Source organism: Condylura cristata, unplaced genomic scaffold, assembly GCF_000260355.1.
Source record: "Condylura cristata isolate star-nosed mole 26May11 unplaced genomic scaffold, ConCri1.0 scaffold00008, whole genome shotgun sequence".
Classification (NCBI taxonomy): domain Eukaryota; kingdom Metazoa; phylum Chordata; class Mammalia; order Eulipotyphla; family Talpidae; genus Condylura; species Condylura cristata.
The window spans coordinates 27,868,558-27,893,102 of record NW_004567109.1 but is presented as its reverse complement, the minus strand read 5'-3'; the positions used below and the strand labels follow the sequence as shown (position 1 = coordinate 27,893,102).

General features: G+C 35.7%; 1 protein-coding gene across 1 annotated transcript in view; it reads left to right on the top strand.

Annotated features, from left to right (window-relative positions):
- The window catches only part of FAF1 (Fas (TNFRSF6) associated factor 1), a 305,387-nt gene that overhangs the window by 163,373 nt on the left and 117,469 nt on the right, over positions 1-24,545 (top strand). The window contains exon 9 of the mRNA XM_004678989.2: positions 20,505-20,600. Within this exon, the coding sequence (XP_004679046.1) occupies positions 20,505-20,600 (96 nt within the window). The remainder of the gene's footprint in view (positions 1-20,504; positions 20,601-24,545) is intronic.

The following is a 24,545-nucleotide window of genomic DNA, read 5'->3' as shown; positions in this document are numbered from 1 at the left end:
TCTGGGGCAGGCGGGAATCGAACTCATGCGGAAGTGGCTTTAGCTTCTTAGTGCTGTGCTTTAACCCGCTGTGCCACCAGGGAGGGCCGGTTAGTTTTCTTTTTAAAGTAGGATATGTAATAGATATACAAAAGTGATTATTTCCTGCTTTAGAGAAGTGACACATTGCTTTCATTTTGAACTAATCTTTTGGGCATTGATGTAACTAAATTCTGCAGGTGTAAATTTACCCACCCAGAGGATGTGTGTGATTCAGGGATGGGTTTTTAATCATGTTTCAAAATACTTTTTAAACATTATTGGATTTGAGGATTTTTCCATAGGTTTTACTATTTTCTTCTATATTTTTAGGATTTTTCTATAATTTTATTATATGCCGAAAAATTTTTCAACATTTTGAATTTCAGCATCTTCCTATATTTTCATAATACAAAAACTTCTTTGGATGTGTATGATTTTGTGTGTGTTCAGAACTAGCAAACCAGATTTATAAAGAGATTACTTACTTGCTTTTGTATTTACCTGAGTATGCATTCTAAAAAATGTAATAGTAAAATAATGTTGATATATTATTAATGTTATGTGAGACATTATTTAAAATGTCTTAGAGTATTTTTATATATAGTATACATTACAGTAGAGTTTCTATACCAATATGCAATTGTTTTTATTAACTATGTTATGCATCCTCATAAATTTTGGAGCCATCTTACAAAATACAGCTGAAATGACATTTGAATTACTCTCATTCCCATGAAGTCACCAGAGATGAAATACATTCAAATGCAAAGATAATTATACAGAATCACTACATATAAAATAAAATTAGCCTGCCTTTATTAAAAAAATGAAAATAGAAGTATAAGTTATGTTGATAGTGAATTTGAGTAGACTATACTTTGCTTATTTTGACTGGTGGTTTCAAGTTTGACTATTAAATTTTTAACCTATCTTCTCTCTCAATCATTTTGAGTCTTAAATTTTTCACTCAGACCCAGAGGTCAGCCAGATAGTACTCTGAAGATAGTTTTTAATATTCTTTGTCTCATTTTGGAGTGATTTCCATGCTTTGTATTGTAAGAGTAGTTAGATTATATATTTCTATAGAAAACTTTGTGTCTCTGAAATTTATCTTGGCAAGCTACCTATTTAATTAAAAGCAGTAGACATTTATTACAAGACTGGTCTATCAAAGCAACCTCCTAAACCCTGTGGGGGCTAAACATGAGGCTGTGTAAGATTCAGGCTATGTCCTCAAGAATCTTAGGGTCCGATACCTAAATACAGACACAACCAACATTAAAAGACCCAGAGACCAAGTATTCTAGAGGTTCCCACTAAAGGTACGTTAATTGAACAGAAGGGAAAAAATGACTAGATTGGGGTGGACCAAGCATGAGTTAACTAGGAAGGTGAACTTCTTTTTTCTATTTCCTAGAGGTCACTCATTTATGCTGGCATGCCTAATTTGCTATAGTTAATTCAGACTCTATTTTCCTGGGAGGAAAAGCCACAACAAGATACCCAGCAGCACTATGTCCATGTGCTAAGACCAAAGCTGTTAGCATAACTGCCAGAGTTTTGCCAAGGAATTAGATGCTGCTGGAAAAATATACAGAGCTCCTATGTTTGCTATCCAAAGAGTTTCACAGTGTTGTGGGGTAAATGGCATCCCACTATTGACTAGACATGTGCCAAATGGCTGGTTGGTACTCTTTATGCATACAAAGCAGGCTTGAGATGTATTCTTGCATATTTGAAGATTCTGTGGTTATGATGATCTGAAGTCACCACTGATTAATACAGTAGCTTTCTAAAATATTGAAGTTTTTCTACTAACAGAACCTCTTAATCAAACTTAAAATAAGGGACCAGCTTGAGGTAAAAGCACCTTTCTAATTAAAGATTTTTTTGTTGCTTTTCTGTGAATATGTTCTTATTATAGGAAAGGCAAAGCGCTTTTCTAAATTCTTGTAGTCATTATTTCCTATGTTGACTTTATGTGATTCTGTTAATAAATGATTTCCAAATGTTAAATCTTAAGGATTTTATATATATATATATATACATATATATATATATAAACAACCATTGTATATTTGGGCTGGGAAAAGTTCTGCATTTCTAATGAACCATTCATATATTTGGCAGTTTTTAAATTTGTAGAATTAAGAACTGAAATTAGGTTGCCATATCAAAATCTCCATGAAACTGATTTCATTCACCAGTGTATGTGATTTCCTATAAGCTAGCAATCCTTTTCTTCTATTGATTTCCTGCTCTGCATCATTATTTTCTCTGATGTTTTTCATGGGTGTTTAATACTTCCAGATTCTGTTTCAAAGCTAGTCTGTACAAGCTCTAGCTTTTATTGTCCAGCTAATTTTCTGTCGCTGAATGTGTGCGCATACGGGAATGTGTGTGTAACAACATTGAATTCTTTTTAACTCTGACCAGGTATTCGATTCTGAGTATTTGTGAATAAAATTGTATACATTTTAGCAAATACAGACTCATTCATTATTGTTGTTTTGTTAGTGCATATTAACATTAATTATGAAGTGGAACTATTTATTTCCTAGACTTTCTAGATCTCTGTATCATAACAGCAGCAAATATATAGTCAGGGTTTAGCCATCATCATTCAGTGTTTCCTTGAATCCAAATTAAAGTAAAAATGGAGTAAAAGACAACTTTATTTTTTTTAATCCCCTATCAGGAGAGAGTAATTAACTCAAAATCCACAATTAGCCTCACAGCAGTCCACATTAACCACTTGCAACCATCTCAGGTCTTCCAGAGGTGGCATAATTCTGAGATTATTTTGCACTTGAAACAGAGAGGCTTATAATAACTAGCTTGAAACACATTTATGAATGTGAGATTTTCCTTTTTCTTTTTTTCTTCATGTCTGCCCTCTCTAATACTAATTTTCTGGTTTAAGTGGAAAGATAAAACAAGTAGAGAAGGAAATGCTTCCTTCCTATCTACTAGAAAGCTCTGTCTCTATTTGGTAAGTCCAGAAATAACTGCCTTGCTTTAGCTAGGAATTTCATTATTGAATTAGTTATTTGACACAAAAGAATTAACAAAATGAATCAAATATTCACGCTTGGGAGAGAGCCATGAAGAAAACTTGAGGCCCACTTATCACCATTGGCGGCTGGTAAAGTATAATTGCTGGCTCTTCCTTGTTTACCTTTTTGGGTTGGTTGTGTTTTAAAGGAAATGTTCAGTTGCAGAGCATTCCTGCATAATTCAGATACAGCACAAAGCTCGACCCTGGGAACCTTTTCTGAAGCTCTCTGAATGTTTTTTATGCAACCTGCTTTTACAGGTTTAGATTACATTCTGTGACACTGTTTTTGTGGTTGAATTAGAAACTTTTTTTTTTTTTAAGTTAAACCTGTGATAAGTAATTGTCACAGTTAGCGCCCTGGTACAATGCTAATTTGAAGTGACATGTCCTTACTGGCCCTCCGTAACATGAAGAAGCCTAACAGGTGTGAGGGGTGTGGCTTCCCATGGGTTCTGTTGAACTTCTAACCAGAGAAAAATAGCAGAAAAAGTGAAATGAACCTTGAATAAAGCTGTCAGCAGTAATTATCTCAGCAACACTTTGTGGGGAGATAAAATAAGCCCTGGTGCTTTTATAACCTGAACACACTGCACCCAAGATAGAGATTTTTACCCATTTAACATAAACTGCTGAATACCTTTCAAGAGAGACTTTTATAGAACCTAATTAAATAATAACAAAACAATTATACAATATCAACTGTTGAAAGTTATATGTTTGTTTTTATTTTACTACATGGTTTTATTTCGGTGTCTGTGTAAGTAATTTTGTATCAGAAAAAATATTTTTTCTGCTTATTTTGGTGAATTGTTATGGTATGAAATCTCAAGTAGGCTATACAGAATTGCATCATCTCCTAGAAAAGGGTGCCTTTACAATTGGAAAATGGTTGGAGGTTTGGTTTTCAGTTCGTTTCAGAGCTTTTAAAGTATACTGTTCTAACTCAAACAAGATAACGTGTGTGTGTGTGTGCATGTACATGTGTGCATGTGCACATGAGTGTGTGGACAAAGCTGAATAAACTATAAGTGATCATATAAATACTGCTGCATAGACTTTCTTGGTGAGGTATAAAAGCAATATATGTTCCTTGAGTGAAGTAGGACCCAGGGGAGATTTGATAAATCTTTTTCAGTCATTCTCCAAACACCATCATGACCATTTTCTTTAGCAGCAGTATTTTTTTTTTAAAAGATTTGTTTATTTGTGCATACAGAACTGGGGTACAGACCAGAGGCTCAGGGGCGGTGAGAGGCTTCACCAGAGACAGAGTGGGGAACAGGCAGATCTATGAAGTACACTGCTGAGGGGAGCAGCGGGTGGGTCAGGAGAGGTCTAGCAGCAGTATTTTTAAAGTAAAATTTACTTATAAATCATTCAAATGACATGATGATTTTATTTGCCTGGCCTGAGAAGTATGGAAATATAAAGTATGTTTTTTCTTTACAAATGTCCAGGCTATAAAAGTGACCTGTGTAAAAAATCTTAAGAAATTTTGCAACACGAATTGCTTTATTTATTACTTTAATGCCTTAAAATGGGGCTCTAATTTCAGGTGAACTAATGACATTAAAAGATACTAAAATTTTTTTAAAAATTCAACATGACCATGTTTCTTTACTTCACTGACTTAACAAGCTAACTAGGTTTACATTTAAAGAGGAAGTGATATCATTTTTTGAAAAGCTTAGGACTTGGCATAGGTTAGTCCTAACTTGGTTCTGTTTATTAACACTGTGATCTTGGGTGAAAAGTAGCCTCATTTTTCTTTCCTGTATCATGGAACTGTGACATATTATGCCAGGTGCATCCTTATTGAAAGGATAACACAAATTAGGTGTAGGAAAATGGAGCTCACAGGTTCTACACTTTATTCACAAATCTGTAGCTTAGAAAACCATGACTTCATCAAAAACAAACTGTTCACCATTGGCACATCCCTATAGCCTGCTAACTCAGAAGAATTCTTGACATGTAGTAGGTACTCAGCCATTATTAGTTAAGTGAATGAATAATACTTAAACAAATTTAGTATTTTGTTTGTCTCTATTCCCTGCAGTTAAGACAGCAAAATTCTTGTCCTCAAGTTTATATGCATTACTAATATTCAATAATGCTAACCATTTACAAATTTTACTCTTTAATTCTCGCAACAATGCCTAATTCTCTGTAAACTTAGAAACCTTACAAGGGAAAAATTGAGGCACTGAGCAGAAAAGAGAGTTGTCCAAAGTCACATTGCTATTAGCCCACAGAATCAAGATTTGAAACACCAATGCTTTAGAATCCAAACTCATAATCTCTTGCTTTTTACCTCTCCAACAAAAGTATGCTGATACCTGATTACTAAATAACTCGTCTTATAGTGACATGTTTTTTGCTTTTTTTTTTTTCCAGAAACTTCCTTGTCACATGGGTAATTGATTCAGGAGTCCTGGGGACACTTTTGAGGTTGAGAGTTCTTCCTATTCAGTGGCATACTCACTTTGCCCCTGAACTAGGGCAGCAGGTCCTCTTATCCATTGCACCTATGATTCTGCCTCTCTTGAGACTGTCTTCTCCTTGGTGAGAGCTATCACATAGGACAATGTGGCAGACATCCACAGATATAGGATGACAGAATGTTGATGGCTAAACACTTGGTTTCCTCCCTTAGTTAGATCCAGTTCCTGGGCCAGATTTTAACTTTTTTTTTTTTTAAAAGATTTATTTATTCATACAGAGCTGGGGTACAGGCCAGAGATGCAGAGGGTGAGAGGATTCACCAGAGACAGAGTGGGGAGCAGAACAGGCAGATCGATGAAGTACACTGCTGAGGGGAGCAGTGGGCGGGTCAGGAGAGGTCTGCTGCGCCATGTGGTCACCTCCAGGGCAGGCGGGGATTGAACTCATGCGGAAGTGGCTTAAGCTTCTTAGTGCTGTGCTTTAACCCGCTACGCCACCAGGGAGGGCCAGATTTTAACTTTTTTAATGGACACTATGACTCACTCATGGAAGACCTCTATCTCTAAAATCCTCACTGCCACTCCTGTTTAGGTCTCATGTGAGATTCTGGAACTTCCCTCAGGAACTAGCTGACTGAAGAATATTTATTTCTGAAAGATGTGTGCAGTGTCATTTGGTATGATTGATATCAAAAGGTTTCAAGTGTTTTGAGGTTTAGAAATGATAGAAGACTTTCAGGAGATGATTGAGGTGAGTCTTAAAGTACTTCCATGCATGTTTTTCATACAATCTTAACATACCTATGAGGTGGAAAAATGGGTGTGAATAGAAAGAAAATTCCAGACAAGTTTAATGTCATGGATGTATATTTTTGATTAACGAACAAACAAACCTGTATACAATGTAAAAAAAAGTAGTAGGGATAATAGCTAAAAAGATAGGCCAGGTTGCCTGCTGCTCCCCTCAGCAGTGTACTTCAATGATCTGCCTGTTCTGCTCTCCACTCTGTCTCTGGTGAATCCTCTCACCACCCCTGAACCTCTGGCCTGTACCCCAGTTCTGTATGAAAAAATAAATAAATCTTAAAAAAAAAGAAGCTATAATAATATTAAGTCAAGTTTAAATTTATTTTAAAAAGAAAAAAAAGATAGGCCAGGTTATAGTCTTGAAAGCTTGTTCAGAGTGGGAGAAAAGAAGTTGGAAATACCTGTAAAAGGCTTTAAAAAAAATTTACAGATTATAAAACTGAAAGAGTTAATTAAAGGCACACAATGAATAAGAAACAGATTTAGGATTTTAACCCCAGTCCTGTTATCTGTACACAACATTCTTTCTTGCATTGGCCCACCAATGTTTTTATATACATGGAATCATATCATAGGCATTGAAGAGCAAGTCATAAAAGAGCACCAAGCAGCCTTAGGAACAAAAGAGCACTGCTTACTTTGCTTTAATGGTGGTGACAAAAGAGAAGTAATTTATAGGTTGGTTACATGTATTAAACTGGAAGTTCTGAATAGGCTTAACTGGTCTCCCAAAGTCACTGAGGCAGAGTATTACTTCCTCCGCCTCCAGTAGCCTGTTTTCCCAACTCCTGATCCTGGTTAAGTTATCCCAGAGGAATTGAATGGGAAGCCTTCAGCAGGTTTCCCTTTTTTTAAATTGAGAATTTTAGATTTTGTTTTTTCTCTATGATTTACATGTTTTTTTTCTACCCCACCATCCATTATGACCTTTGACCCCTTCTCCCTTTTCTCTCCCTCTCTTCCACTAGCTTTTTAAAGTATTTTGCTTTATTGAATCATCTGCTATGTCCATTATTTGTCATTGTCATTCTGACTTGCTTTAAGGTATATGATTCCCTCAAATACCTCCCATTCTGCCTCAAATGGCAACATTTTGTTTTTCCTGTGCCTGAATAACATCACATCGCACAGATACACAACATCTTCTTAATTCCAACCTGTCAGTGGACAGTTTCCATGCCCTATTGCAGATAATGCTGCAATAAACATTGCAGAGCACATAATTTCTTGAATTGATGGTTTCATGTCCTTTGGATCAGTGCCCAAGATTAAGATTTTTTACCCACAAAGAAAGTATTTTATCGGGTATTGGTCAACATCTTCTGGATATTTTGGTGTCGAAAAAAATTAATATATTTGGTTGTTCTGTGTATGCTCTATAACACATACTAATTAAGTTAAATGCAGCACACAGAAGATGTTATAAACCACTTATACTAGTAAACACTTAATTGATACCAATACTGTCATCTAGGCTAAAATTCTTATAGTCAGATAATCTGGCATTTGTCTGAAAACATCTAAGGAGATAGGTGTTTTTTGTTAAGTTGCCAAATTCATTATGTCCACTGTGATATGTACTTTTTTTTTTTTTTTTAAAGATTTATGTATTTGTACATACAGAACTGGGGTACAGGCCAGAGACTCAGGGACAGTGAGAGACTTCACCAGAGACAGAGTGGGGAGCAGAACAGGCAGATTGATGAAGTACACTGCTGAGGGGAGCAGCGGGCGGGTCAGGAGAGGTCTGCCACGCCATGTGGTCTCCTCCGGGGCAGGCGGGAATCGAACTCATGCGGAAGTGGCTTTAGCTTCTCAGTGCAGTGCTTTAACCCGCTGCGCCACCAGGGAGGGCCGATATGTACTTTTTAATGTTGTCAGCAAAGATAGTGTCCCCATTTTTCAGATAAGAAAAGTGAAGTCTTACTATGTCATAAATTTCCTGGAAAATGTCATTAAATATTAAAGCTACGGGCTCTCCCTGGTGGCGCAACAGGTTAAAGCACCGCACTATGAAACTCTCCGAAGCCACTGCAGCACAAGTTCGATCCCTGGCTGGGTAGCTGACCCACATGACATGGCAGACCTCTCCTAACCCATCCGCTGCTCCCCTCAGCAACTTACTTTTCGACCTGCCTGTTCTGTTCCCCACTCTTTCTGGTGAACCCTTTCACCAATCATAACTCTGGCCTGTACTCCAGTTCTATGAGCATAAATAAATAAATCTTAAAAGAAATATTAAAACTAGTATGCAGATAATAAATGTTATTTTTAATGATTAAGTTAAAAATGCTCAGCAACCGGGCCCTCCCTGGTGGCGCAGTGGGTTAAAGCACAGCACTAAGAAACTAAAGCCACTACCGCATGAGTTCAAATCCTGCCTGCCCCCGGAGGAGATCCACATGGCGAGGCAGACCTTTCCTGACCCACCCGCTGCTCCCCTCAGCAGTGTACCTTGTCGCTCTGCCTGTTCTGCTCCCCACTCTGTCTCTGGTGAATCCTCTCACCCTCCACATCTCTGGCCTGTACCCCAGTTCCATATGAATAAATAAATCTTTAAAAAAAAAAATGCTCAGCAACCAGTATATGATTTACACAACTTATTCAGCAGCTAACTCTGCAGTTAAGGTCAAGAAAAACCTACATGTGTTAGATTACTCCTTCTCCCTTTCAAATTCTGGTAGATTGGAAGCAATATATTTAATATGTCCTTTTCCCCTCTTCTGCCCTCCACCAGAGGGTGCTCATAAGCAATTAAATGACAGCAGAGTCAGAACTGAGACAAAGTGGCTTTTTCATTCACAACATGAATAGTTGGCTTCTGAATTCTTTATTCAACTGAAATTGTTTCTTTAATTTAAACGTGACTTGAAAATTGCAGTTTGTCTACCTACCTGTGCTAACATCATTAACTAAAGCTGAATATTCTCATGCAGGTGTATGAGAGACTATACAACTACAAAGAAAAAAAAATGCAGAAGCATTTGACATTATTTTCACATATATTACTAATTTTTTAAATTCAAGATAATTAAGCCAAGCTAGTTATGTCAGTATTTTGCAGCTAGCCATAGCATCTTTGAAAAATTTTATTAAGATTATTTAGTGAAAAGACCTAGGTTAAGAATTAAGAGAGTGAGTTTTTGCTATCATTAAACTGATGTGTGACTTGGGGAAAACAACATTATATTTCTACATCTCAGCTTTTCCTCCTTTTAAATGGGAGGATCACACTAGTCTTCTTGGGAAGTGAATCTTCATCTCATATCTCTTGGTATGGTGGGACTACCGACAGAAGATGGGTAGGCTGCTAATAAACTTCTATCAATTCTCACTACTGGCTTGGAATGGAGCAGGTGATACTTGAAGGTATGGCAGCAGCACTTAAAGCAGCTAAGGCTTCAAGATTATGATCCCCTGCTTGGGATACCAGCAGCTGATGAATTCTAAGAATGCTTCCAGCTCTAATACCTATGAGTACAAAATAGAACCATTTATAGCAGCCAGTCTGTTTCTTCACATTCTGCTTGCTTAGTTGGTAGCACTTATGTTTATGCACACAGCAAAAAGTCTCAATTTGTTACTGTTGGTGTTTACTTCATTAAGCCATACTAACTTGCCAAATCAATTGAGGACTATAACACAACAAGGCCAGGCAGAAAACAGTGTTTGATCTATTTACTCAGGAGTTTTGTAGATAATTGATCTTGACCTGCACATCTCTTATAATATTCCATTGGTTCCAGTTTATTAGTCACTTCCTTTTTTAACAGTGTGTTTTTTTTTATGAGGTGACTAAACTGCTATTTAACCCTGCTACAAGAATGTGGCAGTGGGCTAGTCCAGACAAGTGGATGTGCACTTGGTAACTAACGTTCTTAATAAGCTTGCTTCAACCTGCCACAAATTAAAGCTCTGTGACTTTTCTAGCACATAAGTGATTTAAAAAAAAAATCCAAAACAAAAGAAACTTGGGTTGTGAACAAATAAGCTTTTTGGATTTGCACTCTGCTTGGCAGTAAATAAAACCAGCCTCATGATTCAGTTTTGCTTAAAACTGCCTTAATAATCTGTCTAGCTGAACAGAGAGCATCTAAACATTTAAAAGGAGTGATCCAGCAGTCATATTCAGCATTCCTTACTCATAAAAGGCTTTGCATCAGTCAGAAATGTGATGTTGCTGAAAACTCCATGGTCTTTGCAGTCACATCTGATTTGCCACTTAGTAGTTGATTGATCTTGAACAAGTTATTTTTCCTTTCTAGAGCTGTTTTGTTATCTTTACCATCAGGATAATCTTGAATTTTCAGGATTGTCATATATGATGAGCTCACAGTAAACACTTAATGTACAGTGCCTGACAAATTGATGGTATCCAGAATCAAAAGACAACATATGGTAGGGCCTTATTAGTTGTTTAATTGAACTCTTTTCAAATGATTCTAAGATGAAACTACCTGAGTTTTAATTTGATTCACTACTTTGTACCTATGTGACTGTGGGAGCTTCTTTATATCCTCATCTTTAAAATAGGGTTGTACTAATATTAACATTTGGGGGATTATTTTGAGAAATAAGTTAGGCAATGCATATAAAACACTTTACAGAATACAATATATATTAAATACCTAAATAACGGCAATTATTATTAAAATATTTTTAAAACTGCTCAGTGGTTTTATGATTATATATTATTTAAAAACATATCAAATTGTACTGGAACAAGAACAGACATACAGACCAGTGGATTCGGATAGAAAACTCAGATATAAACCCAAAGGTTTATGGATAGTTAATCTTTGATAAAGGAGCAAAGAAGATACAATAGAACAAAGAAAGTTTGTTCAACAAATGGTGCTGGGAAAACTGGGAAGCTACATGCCCAAAAAAAAAAAAAAAAAAAAAGAAACTAGATTACTACCTCTTCCCCTACCCCAAAATCAACTCAAAGTGGATTAAAGACCTAGACATAAGAATGGAAACCATAAAATACCTGGAAGCAAAGATGGGCCACACTACATGATGTACACTTCAGCAACATCTTTAAAGACAGAGCACCCAATGCAACGATCGTGAAGGCAAGGATAAATAGATGGGACTACATCAAGTTAAAGAGCTTCTGTACAGCAAAAGAGACATCACAAAAAACAGACAGACATCCCACTGATTGGGAAAAATTTTCTCACACAAAACTAGCGATAAAGAACTGATCACAAAAATATACAGAGAACTGATGAAACTCAACAAAAATAAACAACCCCATGAAAAAATGGGCAGAAGAGCTACAAAGACACTTCTCCAAAGAGGAAATGCAGATGGCCAACAAGCATATGAAAAAATATTCAATATCACTTGTAATGAGGGAGATGCAAATTAAAACCACAATGAGATACCACCTCACCTCAGTGAGAATGGCACAGCTTAAAACAACTAGCACCAACAAATGTTGGTGAGGATGTGGAGAAAAAAGAACTCTCCTGCACTGCTGGTGGGAATGCAATCTAGTATAACCATTATGGAAAACTGGAGGTTCCTCAAACTGCTAAACATGGAGCTTTCATACGACCTGGCAATCCCACTCCTAGTTTCTACCCAAAAGACACAAAAACACTTATTGAAAAAGATACCTGCACCCCCATGTTTATTGCTGCTTCATTCACAATTGGAAAGACGTGGAAACAGCCCAAATGCCCAAAAATGGATGACTGGATTAAAAAGATGTGGTACATATATACAATGGAAAATTACTCAGCAACTAAAAGAAAAAAACCACGTCTTTTGCAGCAACATGGATGGGCTGGAAAAGATCATGCTTAGTGAAATAAGCCAGAAAGAACAGGAAAAATACCGGATGGTTTCTCTCATAGCAGGAATATAACGAAACAGGCAAGAAAATAATGATTATGATGAACAGCTATATAACAGACATTTTGTGGGGGTGGGGTCAAAAACAGTAGGGGGAGGGAAATGCACTGGACTGTGGTGATGGCACATGGGTGATTTGGTGATGGGAAGCCCAAGGGGATTGCAACTGAGATGGAAAAATGCACAAAATGATGTAAAAATAAACATATAAAAATACATCAAATTGTCTATTTAAAAGCCTGTGTAATTTATTGAGGGCTAACTATTTCACAAAAGCAATGTTCTGTGCTGTATTTATGTATGTGTAATCTTCATATTGTGTTGCTTGTATTCAATAATGTTAGCAGCCTGTTGTATTCTCAAACCTGGATAGAATTAATTATGCTGGTGCCTTGTAAAGATGATAGAAATATATGAGATGTTTAAAAATATAAGATGGAGCCCTTCCTGGTGGCACAATGGGTTAAAGTGCAGCACTAAGAAGCTAAAGCCACTTGAGCATGAGTTTGATCCCCACCTGCCCCGGAGGTGATCCACAGGTGATCCACATGACGCAGCAGGCCTCTCCTGACCCACCAGCTGCTCCCCTCAGCAGGTTACTTCGTCCATCCTGCCTGTTCTGCTCCCCACTCTATCTCCTGTGAATCATCTCACTGCCCCTGCACCTCTGGCATGTACCCTAGTTCTGTATGAATAAATAAATAAATCTTTAAAAAAAAATATATATATGATGATAAAAAACTAGTAATCTGTTACTTTTTATAACTCATTACTGTTCTTTTTCAAAGACAAGGAAATTGTATTTTAAAAATTGAATTTTTTAAAGATACAAATAGTAAAGTTATAGTTTCAACATCTAGGTTGTAATACAAAGTGTGTGAAAAGTAGGCAGAAAATCTTGCAGGTTTGATTTAATGGAATCTTTTTTTTTAAATAATAGTTTGTTTGTTTTTTTACATTGTTTTGTGCCTTTTCCATCTCAGTTGTAATCCCCGTGGGCTTCCTACCTCGAGTTCACCTGTGTACCATCACCATAATCTCCCCCGCCTCATTTTTGATCCCATTTCCCACTCTACCCCCATAAAATATCTCTGATATATAGTTGTTTCATTATAGTATTATTTTCTCCCCTGCTCCTTTATACTCTTGCTATGTGTGAAGCCATCTAATGGAATCTTTTTAGTGTTATATTGCACCCATGCTGCATTATTAGACCTGGACGGGATCTGAGGGTTCTTACAAAAGGGAATATTAAGGTTTCTATGACTGACTTAAGATGCCATAATTCAGTCTCCTAACTTACAGTCCAATACTCTTAAACTGTTTTGGTCTTTGTTATCAACAGTGAGGTAGGAAAATAAACTGAGTATGTATTTGAGAGAGATGTAAAATCTGGTTACAGACAGTAAATTCTGGCTATAGTGTGGGGTAAAACCCTCTTAAACTGTTGGTAGCTCCTATGGGAAAAAATATGTAGGTTCCTCAAAACATTAAAAATAGACACACCATATGATCCAGCAATTGCATTCCTTGTTATTTACCCAGACAATGCAAAAATACTAAAGTACAAATACACTCCTGTGTTGATTGCATCTCTGTTTACATTAGCCAAATTATATGGAAACACCCTAAGTATCCTACAACATATAAGTAGATTAAAAAGTTTTGTACACACACACACACAAAATGCTCGACTATAAAAAGGTGAAATCTTGCTATTTGTGACAACATGGATAGGATTGGAGGAGATTATGCTAAGTGAAATAAGTCAGAATGAGAAACACAATTATCAGATGATTTCACTCATAAAGGGGACTATAAAGAAACAAAACAAAGACAGAGCTAAACCAAGACAAGCCCTAGAAACATGTCTGCAGAGACCTATCTGGCCCGCTGCTCCCCTCAGCAGTGTATTTCACTCCATCTGCCTGTTCTGCTCCCCACTCTGTCGCTGGTGAATCCTCTCACCCACCGCACTTCTGGCCTGTACCCCAGATCTTGTGTGCATAAGTAAATAAATCTTTAAAAAAGATTTGAAAAGAAAAGAAATGCGTCTGCAGAATTGTGATTACTAGATTGGTAGGGTGAAAAGGGGAACAAAGGACAGAGGAGGCCAAAGTTTAGTGAATTATGAGTGCTTTGGGTGGTTGAGTGTGGTATGGCAACATTCATTTAAAGAGGTATGAGCCTGTTTCCCTAAATCATATTAGTGTTGTAAACCAACTTGCCTGAGTAAAAAACAAAACAAACAAAAAAAAGAATAAAATAAAATTTGATTACAAAATAAAAAAATACTTTCAAAAACTATATTTTTTAATAAAGCATTACTTAAAGGGCCTTAGACATCTTGAGGGCCAAGCTTAAAATAATAACATTGTGTTAATGACTTGTCAAAGATAACTAATGGTCAATTATGATAATTTATAGGAGTTGTCTTTAGCACATTGTCTAAATGTGCTTCTTTTTAATTTATTTCTGAGTCGAACATTGCCTGCTTTCTTAGTTAAGTGAGAGGAAACCTTGAGAAGATTCTAAAACAGCACAAACAAATGTGCAGTTGTTTCAAATAATTACCATTGCTCTTTGTGAAAATTAACTTCGTCTGTCACATTGCATAGTTCAGTAATTTATAACTTCTTGGTCTCCTTTTTTTTAAAATCATTAAAAGCCTCAAAGAATTTTTGTTTGTGTGTGTTATACATTGGAATTTATAATATTCAAAATATTGAGAAAAACTTTAAATGTTTATTTACAATAAAAATAATTCATTATGTTAACGGAAAAAAGCATCCCTTATGAAAAGTAATTGTGCTTTCCAAAAAACAAAATTATTGAGCAGAGTGACATTTTATACTCTTACAAATCAGCTTATTATCGTGTGTAATAGAAGACAACTGGATTCTCATATCTTCTGTATCTGGGCTGTTGTGATATATTGTCTTGTTCAGATATATGGAGCAAATCTGACCTCACACAGATCTATATTTAGAAAATGGAAGAATATTTTAATAGTCTTTCAAATAATTGTAGATTTTTATACAAAACCTAAACTTCACAAGTTCAAGTTTTCTAAAGGTTAATTTTATGTGGATATAGAGCTTACAGCATACAGTAGGATTCATTGATCAGTGTCATACTTTGTGCATAAGTTTATAGTATTGGATATTCATTGTTCATTTGGAAAATATTGATCCTCTGAGTTATACAGATTTCATTATATGACATCAAAAAAACACATCTATTTATATCACCATGTCATCAGAAAAATGTTTTAAGCATTGCGAAGTTGTCCACAATTCATAATGGCATATATTTTCCAAAATTTTAATTTGTATGAAAACTCAAATTTTGTCTCCTGCAATCATACTTGAAGTAACAGAGTTGTTTTACTCATTTTGGAGGAAAATTATCAAACACCTAAATCAGAATGACTTTAGTTTTGCCTCCCAATTGTTTACCTTATAATAGTGTTCCATAACTTGGTATGTGTATATGTTGAATTACCTAACATTGTATACCTGAAACCTATATACTGTTTTAAACCAGTGCTATTTCAATAAAATATTTTTTTAAGATTTACTTTATTTATACATATAAGAATTGGGGTATAGCTCAGAGGTGAGATGGGTGAGAGGACTCACCAGAGACAGAGTGGGGGAGCAGAACAGGTAGATGGAGTGAAATACACTGCTGAGGGGAGCAGCAGGCGAGATAGGAAGGTTTGTTGCACCATGTGAGTCACCTCCCTGGGGCTCATGCTACAGTGGCTGCAGATAGCTTCATAGTGCTGCGATTAAACCTGTTGCACCACCAGGGAGGGCCTTCAATAAAATAATTAAAAACAAATATCTTTTAAAAAAACAACATTCTAGGAAAAAATAGTTAATTCAGTGTACAACTGAAACAATTACACAAAAGCCTTTTTACTCATCACACTATATAAGGGGAGTGCTTTATGTGTACTTCACACTTGTCACATAGACTATTAAAAGATGTGTACTCAGGAGTCACATTTAATTAAAAATATTAATTTTCCTGATTCAGTAGGGACATTCTTAAGTGAAACTGGCATTTTTATAGTGAGTACATGACACCGGAAACCTTAGCACAGTTTGGTGCCAATACTTTGATTTGTACTAAGGTACCAGCAGTTTTGCCCACCATTGCTCTTTCGTTATCAGTATAAAGCTAGTGAAAAGGTCAAATATAATAATTTTGATCTTGTCGAACCTTGAAAACATCACAACAATCCTGACCATATTTTGAGAATCTTTGGTTAGTTAGTATGTTCCTAAGAAAATTCTAAATACCTCCTGTAACAAGAAAAAAACCTTCAAGTAGACCTTAAGAGTATTCAGTAACTGATGACTATCTACTTTGTGGCAGTTGTATTCTTGTTTAATACTTACTCATAGAAAGTCTGTTAAAATGATAATATCTGTTTTTATAAAAAAAAAAAAAACAAACCTGAGGTTTGTGATAGAATATATTGATTAAATAGTGTAACAGTGAGTAGTAAGTGAATTTGCACTCTGAACACTCATTCATTGAACTGAACTCAGCTCATTGAAAGTTCAGTTCAATGAATGATTAATTCAATAACTATGAACTCATAGTCATTACTGATTGTAATACAAAATGGTACAGCCACTATGGAAGATAGCTTGGTAGTTTCTTACAGAACTGAACACACCCTTATTCTGTCATCCAGCAGTTGTACTCTCACCCAAAGGAGTTGAAAATTGTGTCCACACAAATGTTTATGGAAACTTTACTCTTAATTGCCATACCTGGAAGCAACTTCCAGGTCCTTCAGTAAATGAGTAAGTAAAGTGTGCCATATCCATGCTGTGAAATACAATTCACCACTGAAAAAGAAATGAGCTCTCAAGCTATGAGATGACATAGATGAACTTTAAATGCACATTACTAACTGAAAGAGATCAATTTGAAAAGGCTTCCTACTGTATGATTACTACTGATTCTATAGGAAAAGCCAAACTATAGAAATAGTTTAAAAAAAAAAAAAAACAAACAAACTCAGATATTGCCAGGAGCGGGAAGTGAGAAAACCTATAGGCAGAGTTTAGAGGATTTTTAGAGCAAAGAAAATCCTCTTATGATATTTGCAGTGATGGATAAATGTTATTATGCCTTTTTTCCAGGCAAACAGAATATACAGTTCCAAGACTGAAAGTTAAAATGAACTGTGGATTTTAGGTAATCATGATGTATCAATTTAGGTTCATCCTTTGTAAAAGCTATACCACTTTACTGATTGATGTTTGTAAAGGATACTTACATTTGTGGAGACAGGAAGTATAGGTGAAATCTCTATATTTTTCTCTCAATTTTGGTGTAAACCTATAATTACTTTTTAAAATATGTACATGTATGCCTAGTATCTAGAAAGCAAGTAACATAGAAACTTTATATGTGTATGTATATGTGTGTATGTGTGTATTATATATGTGTGTGTATATATATTTATTTATCTTTGTTTTATTATGCCATTGCTGAATGGCGTAGTATATTTTGTAGTATTAGCCAATGAGATTTTAGGCATAAAAATTCTCCTATATTTTTTGGGATATTATACATCCAGATGTGGCATTTATTTAAAGATGTAGATTAAATTTAAAAAATAAAGGAGTCTTGACTTTATTTTGAATTTGTTATCCTATTTTGAATCTTTGCTTCTGTGGTGATGGCAAGTCAGAGGATTATTATCTAATGTGGCCAGAAAAAAATGCAATGAAGCCTTGAAATAGATTTTTAAAATTACTCCAAATCCTTCATTGTGTTATGTTAAAGCAATCTTGTGATTGATTGAAACATTACCATTATGTATAGCTTCACTAAGTACTATAATATATTGTATGTAAATGTATATTCTTAAAAGGCAACCCTCTTCAGCAATGAAATCAAACCAAACTGTAACCCTAATCTTGTCCTTGCAAAAACCTTAATGATAATAGTCTTGATCCTTTACAATTACCTAACCATTTGGTTTCATACATATTATCATTGGATCTTCACACCAATTCTGAGGGAGCTAAAACAAATTCTATTACTCTATTTTGTAAATTGTACAGACAGATTGTATTGCATCATTTTCCAGAAAAGAAATTGAAGCATGGACATTCCCAGTGATTTTACTCTTAGTCTTTGGGAAGTTGAATGAGTTAGCCAGCTTGGAACTTCAGCCTTCAGACTTCACAATTTTTATTTAATTTTAGGTTACAAGTTCCAAAAAATGTTAGCTTTAACTCTTAACTTTTGAGTAACTATTCTCTGAGTAACTACAGTTCCTCTAAGCCATTCTCAGCTCTACTGGAAACTTCCTCCTGGAGACATAATCCCATCTTTAATTAATGCTGACACATGACTCCGAAAATCCTGACACCTAATTTCCTCAGTACATTGTGATTAGTAGAATCTGCAATAGAGTTGTTGAGAAGCTGTGGACTAAAGAGGATCCGGGCCATTAGTAATGCCATTTCCAAGGTGAACACTTTTCTCCATCTCTTCGTAAAATATCTACTTTTCTTTTATACATGCCTGCTCTGCATGCAAAGGTAGTTACTATGGAAGTTAGTCACCACTTTTCTAAAAATAATGGTTATTGGAATAATAACTCTTCTGCCTATTTCAATACACGTGAAAGCCAGCTTATACTTACCTTTTAACCCTTTCAAAAGTCCAATTGAGGTAGTTAGAGCAAGGTATACTCACCTCAATTAATAAATGAAGAAACCCTGGCTCAGGATGGAGAAATGACTTTCCCAAGATCAGGAGGCTAGGCAGTACTTTAATTGAGATTTTTCTGGTTCCTGGTCCAGGTCTCTTTCCATTACACTATACTGCTTCTGATTGTCAGTGACATTTACCATCATTACTATTTCATTACCAGTGGATTTCAAGGTGGGGGAGGAGGTCTTTTTTTTTCAAATGAAAAATATTGTGAACATAACGTGGCTTGAAATTTAGCCTGTGCTTCTTGTCTATCTTATCTTTTATATGTATTGAAATGACATAAGTTTAGCTAATTGTGACAGTTGTATTGATGACTATGGAGGAATGGGTGCTGTTTTGCTTTTATTTATGTGTTTTTATTACTCAGGTCTTCTGGTATTTATAAAACAACAATGCCAAAATAACTATATGCAAAAATAAACAAAAACATCTAGCCAGACTAAAGGAAGAATGACAATGCATAAGATTTTTATCAATGTAGTCTATATGACAGCATATCCCTCACATGATTGAAAGTACCTGGATATTTATGTGACATTTGCATTCTCCATCTCAATATTTGTCTTCAGATAATTACCCTGGTGATAACACTACCTGGAATTGTAGTTATGACTAACCCACTGTTGTGTCTTGGACTAGTTTCTATTAGTTTACAGATATTTGTGTTTCCTCATATAGCAATTTAATTGACATCCTAAAAGTTACCAACAGATGTTTCATTGTACTAGTGAAGACCCTATTTTATTTGTAATAATAAAAGAAGTCTCACTTTATGTCATCATTAAATACACCTATATGTAATTTCTTGAATATGAAAGAATACCTTACTTTGGCTATCTATTATTGTTTCAGTTCTTCTATAGATAAAAGGGGTAAATTTACCCAAATTTATTTTAGACCTCAAATAATTATTTTCTGTTTGATCCATTATAACTTAAATAGATATATATTGCTTTAGTTGTTTTGGCTAAACAAGGCAGAATCTTTGAACATTGTTTTAAATGGTAATGGTGACAAAACAATAAACTTAATGTCTGTGTGCCTAGCTTTGTGTTAGGTGCTTACATACATTATAGATTCACACCTGTAAAACTGATATGAGAGTGTGGATTAATATTGATTAAATCATTGGGAAATTGTTAAAAACATGTAGAATTTTTCTTAATACTTCAGCAAACTCTCTTCTAGATATCTTGGCAATATTTATAGAATATTGCTGTGGGAATTTGAAAACTGAAGTATTAAATTTACTAATCAGAAAAGTAGCACATGCGGGGAGGGGGCAGAAGGGAAGCATGTAAATGATTAATTTTATTTCAGAATTGTTACAGTTTCCTAAAATCTCAGTCTGTGGTATAATTAAAAATAGCCTTGTAAATTATAACATTCTATTTATGGAAATTTTTTTAAAGCCTTCCTTATAATACACCTGAACTACTTGAGTAAGGTTTCTAATCTAACTTCAGAAATCATAGAAAATAACCAAAAAGGAAAATCCTTTTGTGAAACATGGCCCAGGTTTGTTTACTAATGATGGATTTTGCTTTTTGCAGATGTGTCTTGCTGAATCAGGGCTCTCTTATCCCTGTCATCGACTTACAGTGGGAAGAAGAGCTTCACCTGCACAGACCCGGGAGCAGTCTGAAGAGGTAATAAGCCTATTTGCCAGCTTTTCAGAAGGCCTATCCTCCACCCACCTGCCCACTTCCTATTTTTTTTTAATCTGCCATAGCAATGAATAGATAAAGTTAATGTAGCGTGAATAGAGCCTAAGTAAATTTTTGAAGGCAGAAACTTTCCATGCAAGGTTATTACTAATGTGCTCCTTCTTGTTCGGTAAGTTTCATGTTTCAACGGACAGGATTGGGGTGGATTGGTTGAATTTTTACCTAGAACTGTCAAGGTAACAAAGGAGTTTTCTTTGTTGCCGACTGCAGAGATAAGTTTAATAAGAATGATCCCGAAGGTCCTTTAATTCCTTCAGTTGGAGTACCATCTATTAGCCAGCATTAACACTAGGTACCAAAGATAAATAACAATATTCCAGAAAGCAGGCTGTTCAGAATCAAGGGTAATACTAATAATACTGGCATAATGTAATAAATGTAGTGATAGTGCCCACAGGGTACTATACACACAAAGACAAAGGGGCAGATAAAATTGAGTATATTTGTGTGTGTGATATGCTTGTGTATGTCTTTGTGGTTTTGAATGATGCTAAAAGGTAATATCTTTTCCTCGGCTACAGATAACACTCTGTGCTCAATTGTGACCTGGATTGGGAATGGGAATGGGAAGGAGGGCTTAGAATTAACTACCTGTTTCAAAAGTATTTCCTGAGCCTTATATGTGTTATGGAAAAGTGGGTACAGAGTGGTCCAAACTACAAGGTCCAGAAAAACTTTGAGACCATTGTTTTTCATGCCTATACCCATGAATCAAGTATTCAAAAGCTTGAGCTGGTCCTTGAAAGTATTTTCCACTTGCATTCTGTATAAAATATGGTTGTACATTTTTATCTAAATTGCTTATGTTTGCACAGTCCTTATGGAAGCTTCTGTAGGACCACTCCGGCCATCCTCTAAATATGTATTCATATCATTTAAATGAAAGAGAAATGGGATGTATAAGTGAAGTTCTAGTATATGAACATATGTAAAATGATAATTTTTTGCTCTGGTTTTCAGTATTTTTTAGAAAACCACCATAGAAGGAACATTATTCCTGTTACAAATACTATTGTATAGTTCTCTTGGACCTTTATAAATGTTAATTTCCCTTGAAGAGTCCATAGTATTTTTTTCTAATATTTTATCTCATTTGTTGTTATCAAGTAGAAAGATGATATTGAGTTCCATTGCTTGGCAGAAATTGCCATAAATAATTTATTGAGGTTATTTTTTTAATGTGAGTATATTTTTTAACAACAATAGTAGGTTTGCTGCAAGTCTTCAACAGTTAAATCCACTAACATTAAAATTTGGCCAACTTGACTCATCCAAAATGCTTAATTATTCTATACTGTGCACTGAGAAATAGATACCTGTTTCACTTCATTTTATTTTCTTGTCTCACTGTCATCTGGACATGTGGTATTTGCATGTCCCTTCAACAGAAAAATGTTAGTGCTTGGCAGTGATTAGTATCTGTAGGACTAGCACATTTTTTTCGGTTGCTTAGAAGTATTGTGGTGTTGGGAGGTTCCACCAAACTAAACCAGCCACAGTTTCAGGAATATATTGAAATCTGATTATCTGAGATGAGCCCATTATTTTTTCCTTCCCTGAGAAACTATAAATACTACCTCCTCCAGGGGGAATCACAAGAAATAGGAAAGAAGCTGTGACTTGGTTTTTATGTTGTCATGGAATTGTAAAACCCAAAGGGATTTTTTTTAATTTGATTTCCAATTTTCCCTTCCTCACTCATTTAAATATTTATTTAATGTTGTCTAGGTGCTACAGGACTATGGTCTGCATTATACTCAAAATAGCCCCTCAAAATATACCTGTGTCTTATCTCCCATGACAAGATTCTGTCCTCACGAGGCAACCAGTTCTTTGTCGGGCTGCTCTATTGGTATTTTCCTTATATTAGACTGAAATTTGTGTAGCTTTTCCCAGTTGTTCTGAAGCTTTCTCTAAGTTAACTCTTCATGAGTTTTATATTTCAAGACAGTTACTATTTTGCTTGTGACTATTTTTTAACAAGCAAAGATTTTGAAAAATTAATTCCAGTTTTGAATTTTATGGTTAGTAATTATGTATCCTTTAGGCTGGGAAATTTTGGTTTGTTACATCTTCCTTCTAACCCCACAACTATATTTTCTTTGATAAGTCAGTACTTTTTCTGTCCTTCGCATCTCCCCTTCTTCTCAATTTCCTTTTAAATATCTTCCCATGTCTCTCTATACCTGACTAGGTACTTGTCTCTCCTCCTCCCAGCTGCTTAGCTGAGACAGTGGAGGGACACCCGGACCTGGCTCCTCAGTTGACAGTGGAGGAGGAGGGTTATCCTAAGAATGACAAAAAATAAAGTTCAAATATAGTTAGTGTTTAAAGCATTAATTTATAACTTCATTTAAGGGCATAACTATTAAGTATTCTATACTAGCTACATAAATAGAAACGATAATTTTATAGCTTATGATTAATGAGAAAATTGAAGCAAACGCAAGATATTGTAGAAGTACAAATATAGGGGCAGGGGTAACTTTTAGAATGTTTGCAGGCAAAAACATTGTCTGCTTTGTCAACCTCACATCTAGCATAGTGCCTAGCAATTGCTAGACATGGAATAAATATTTGTGAGTGACTATTAAAAAAGAAGGAAGAAGGAGGAGTTGAATCAAAATCCAGTTGCAAATAATGTGTCAGAATCAACCAAAAGAAGAAACATAGAAATGATATTTCATTCAGAAGAAGCAGTATGATCTGATGGGGAAAAATGAGTATACTTTGGTATTTCTACAAAAATTAAGTGATAGGTCTGTATGTCAAAGCTGGTACTTAAATTCAGGGTCTTTCAAGTGGAACATGACTTTTTCCTAAAAAAAAAAAACAAACACATTTCAGAATAATTTGGCTGCTGTGTGGAGGCTAGATGCATTAAAGACTTAGAGACAGAGAAATCAGATATGAATCTATTGTATTAATACTTGTAAAAGATAGTGAGATCCTGAACTTACTATACAGGAAAAGGAGAGATGTGTGTGGATTCAGGAACTATTTTAGAGGGAGAAATCAGTAGGACTGGTGACTGAGAGGATTTGTGGGAGATGAGTGAGAAGAGCTAAGAATGATGCCTAGTTTAATTTAAGTGACAGAAAAGATTCATTCAATCAGTTAGATTGCATACCTACTTTATGCTCAGTATTGGCTATGGCTGTAAACAAAGCAAAGTCCTTCCCACTAAGGAAATCTGTACTTCATTTTTGTAAATTTGATGAGGAACCTCCCCCGTGGCGCAAAGGCATAAGTCTCAGCACTATGAAGCTATGGGCAGCCACTGTAGCACTAGTTCTATCTCCGACCTAGGAGCTGACCCTGTGTCTCTTATAACTAACTGCTCCCCTCGGCATTATATTTCAGTCAATCTGCCTGTTCTGCTCCCCTCTCTTTCTCTGGTGAATCCTCTCACCCCCCATATCTCTGACATACACCCCAGTTCTTATATGCATAAATAAATAAAATGAATCTTTTTTAAAAATTTGATGAGACAAGTATAGAATTGGAGCCAGGAGCTAAGTGTATGTTGTATTGTATCACAATCAGACAAGCTACATCAACCCATGTCTCCTACTGAAACTTCCATCTGAATGCCCACTTAAGATTTACTCTGTACATGGGCCCTCCCTGGTGGCGCAGAGGGTTAAAGCACTGCATTGAGAAGCTTTAAGCCACTTCCACATGAGTTCGGTTCCCGCCTGCCCCGGAGGAGATCCACATGGCATGGCAGACCTCTCCTGACCCGCCCACTGCTCCCCTCAGCCGTGTACTTCGTCTATCTGCCTGTTCTGCTCCCCACTCTGTCCCTGGTGAATCCTCTCGCCCTCCGCATCTCTGGCCTGTACCCCAGTTCTATATGAATAGATA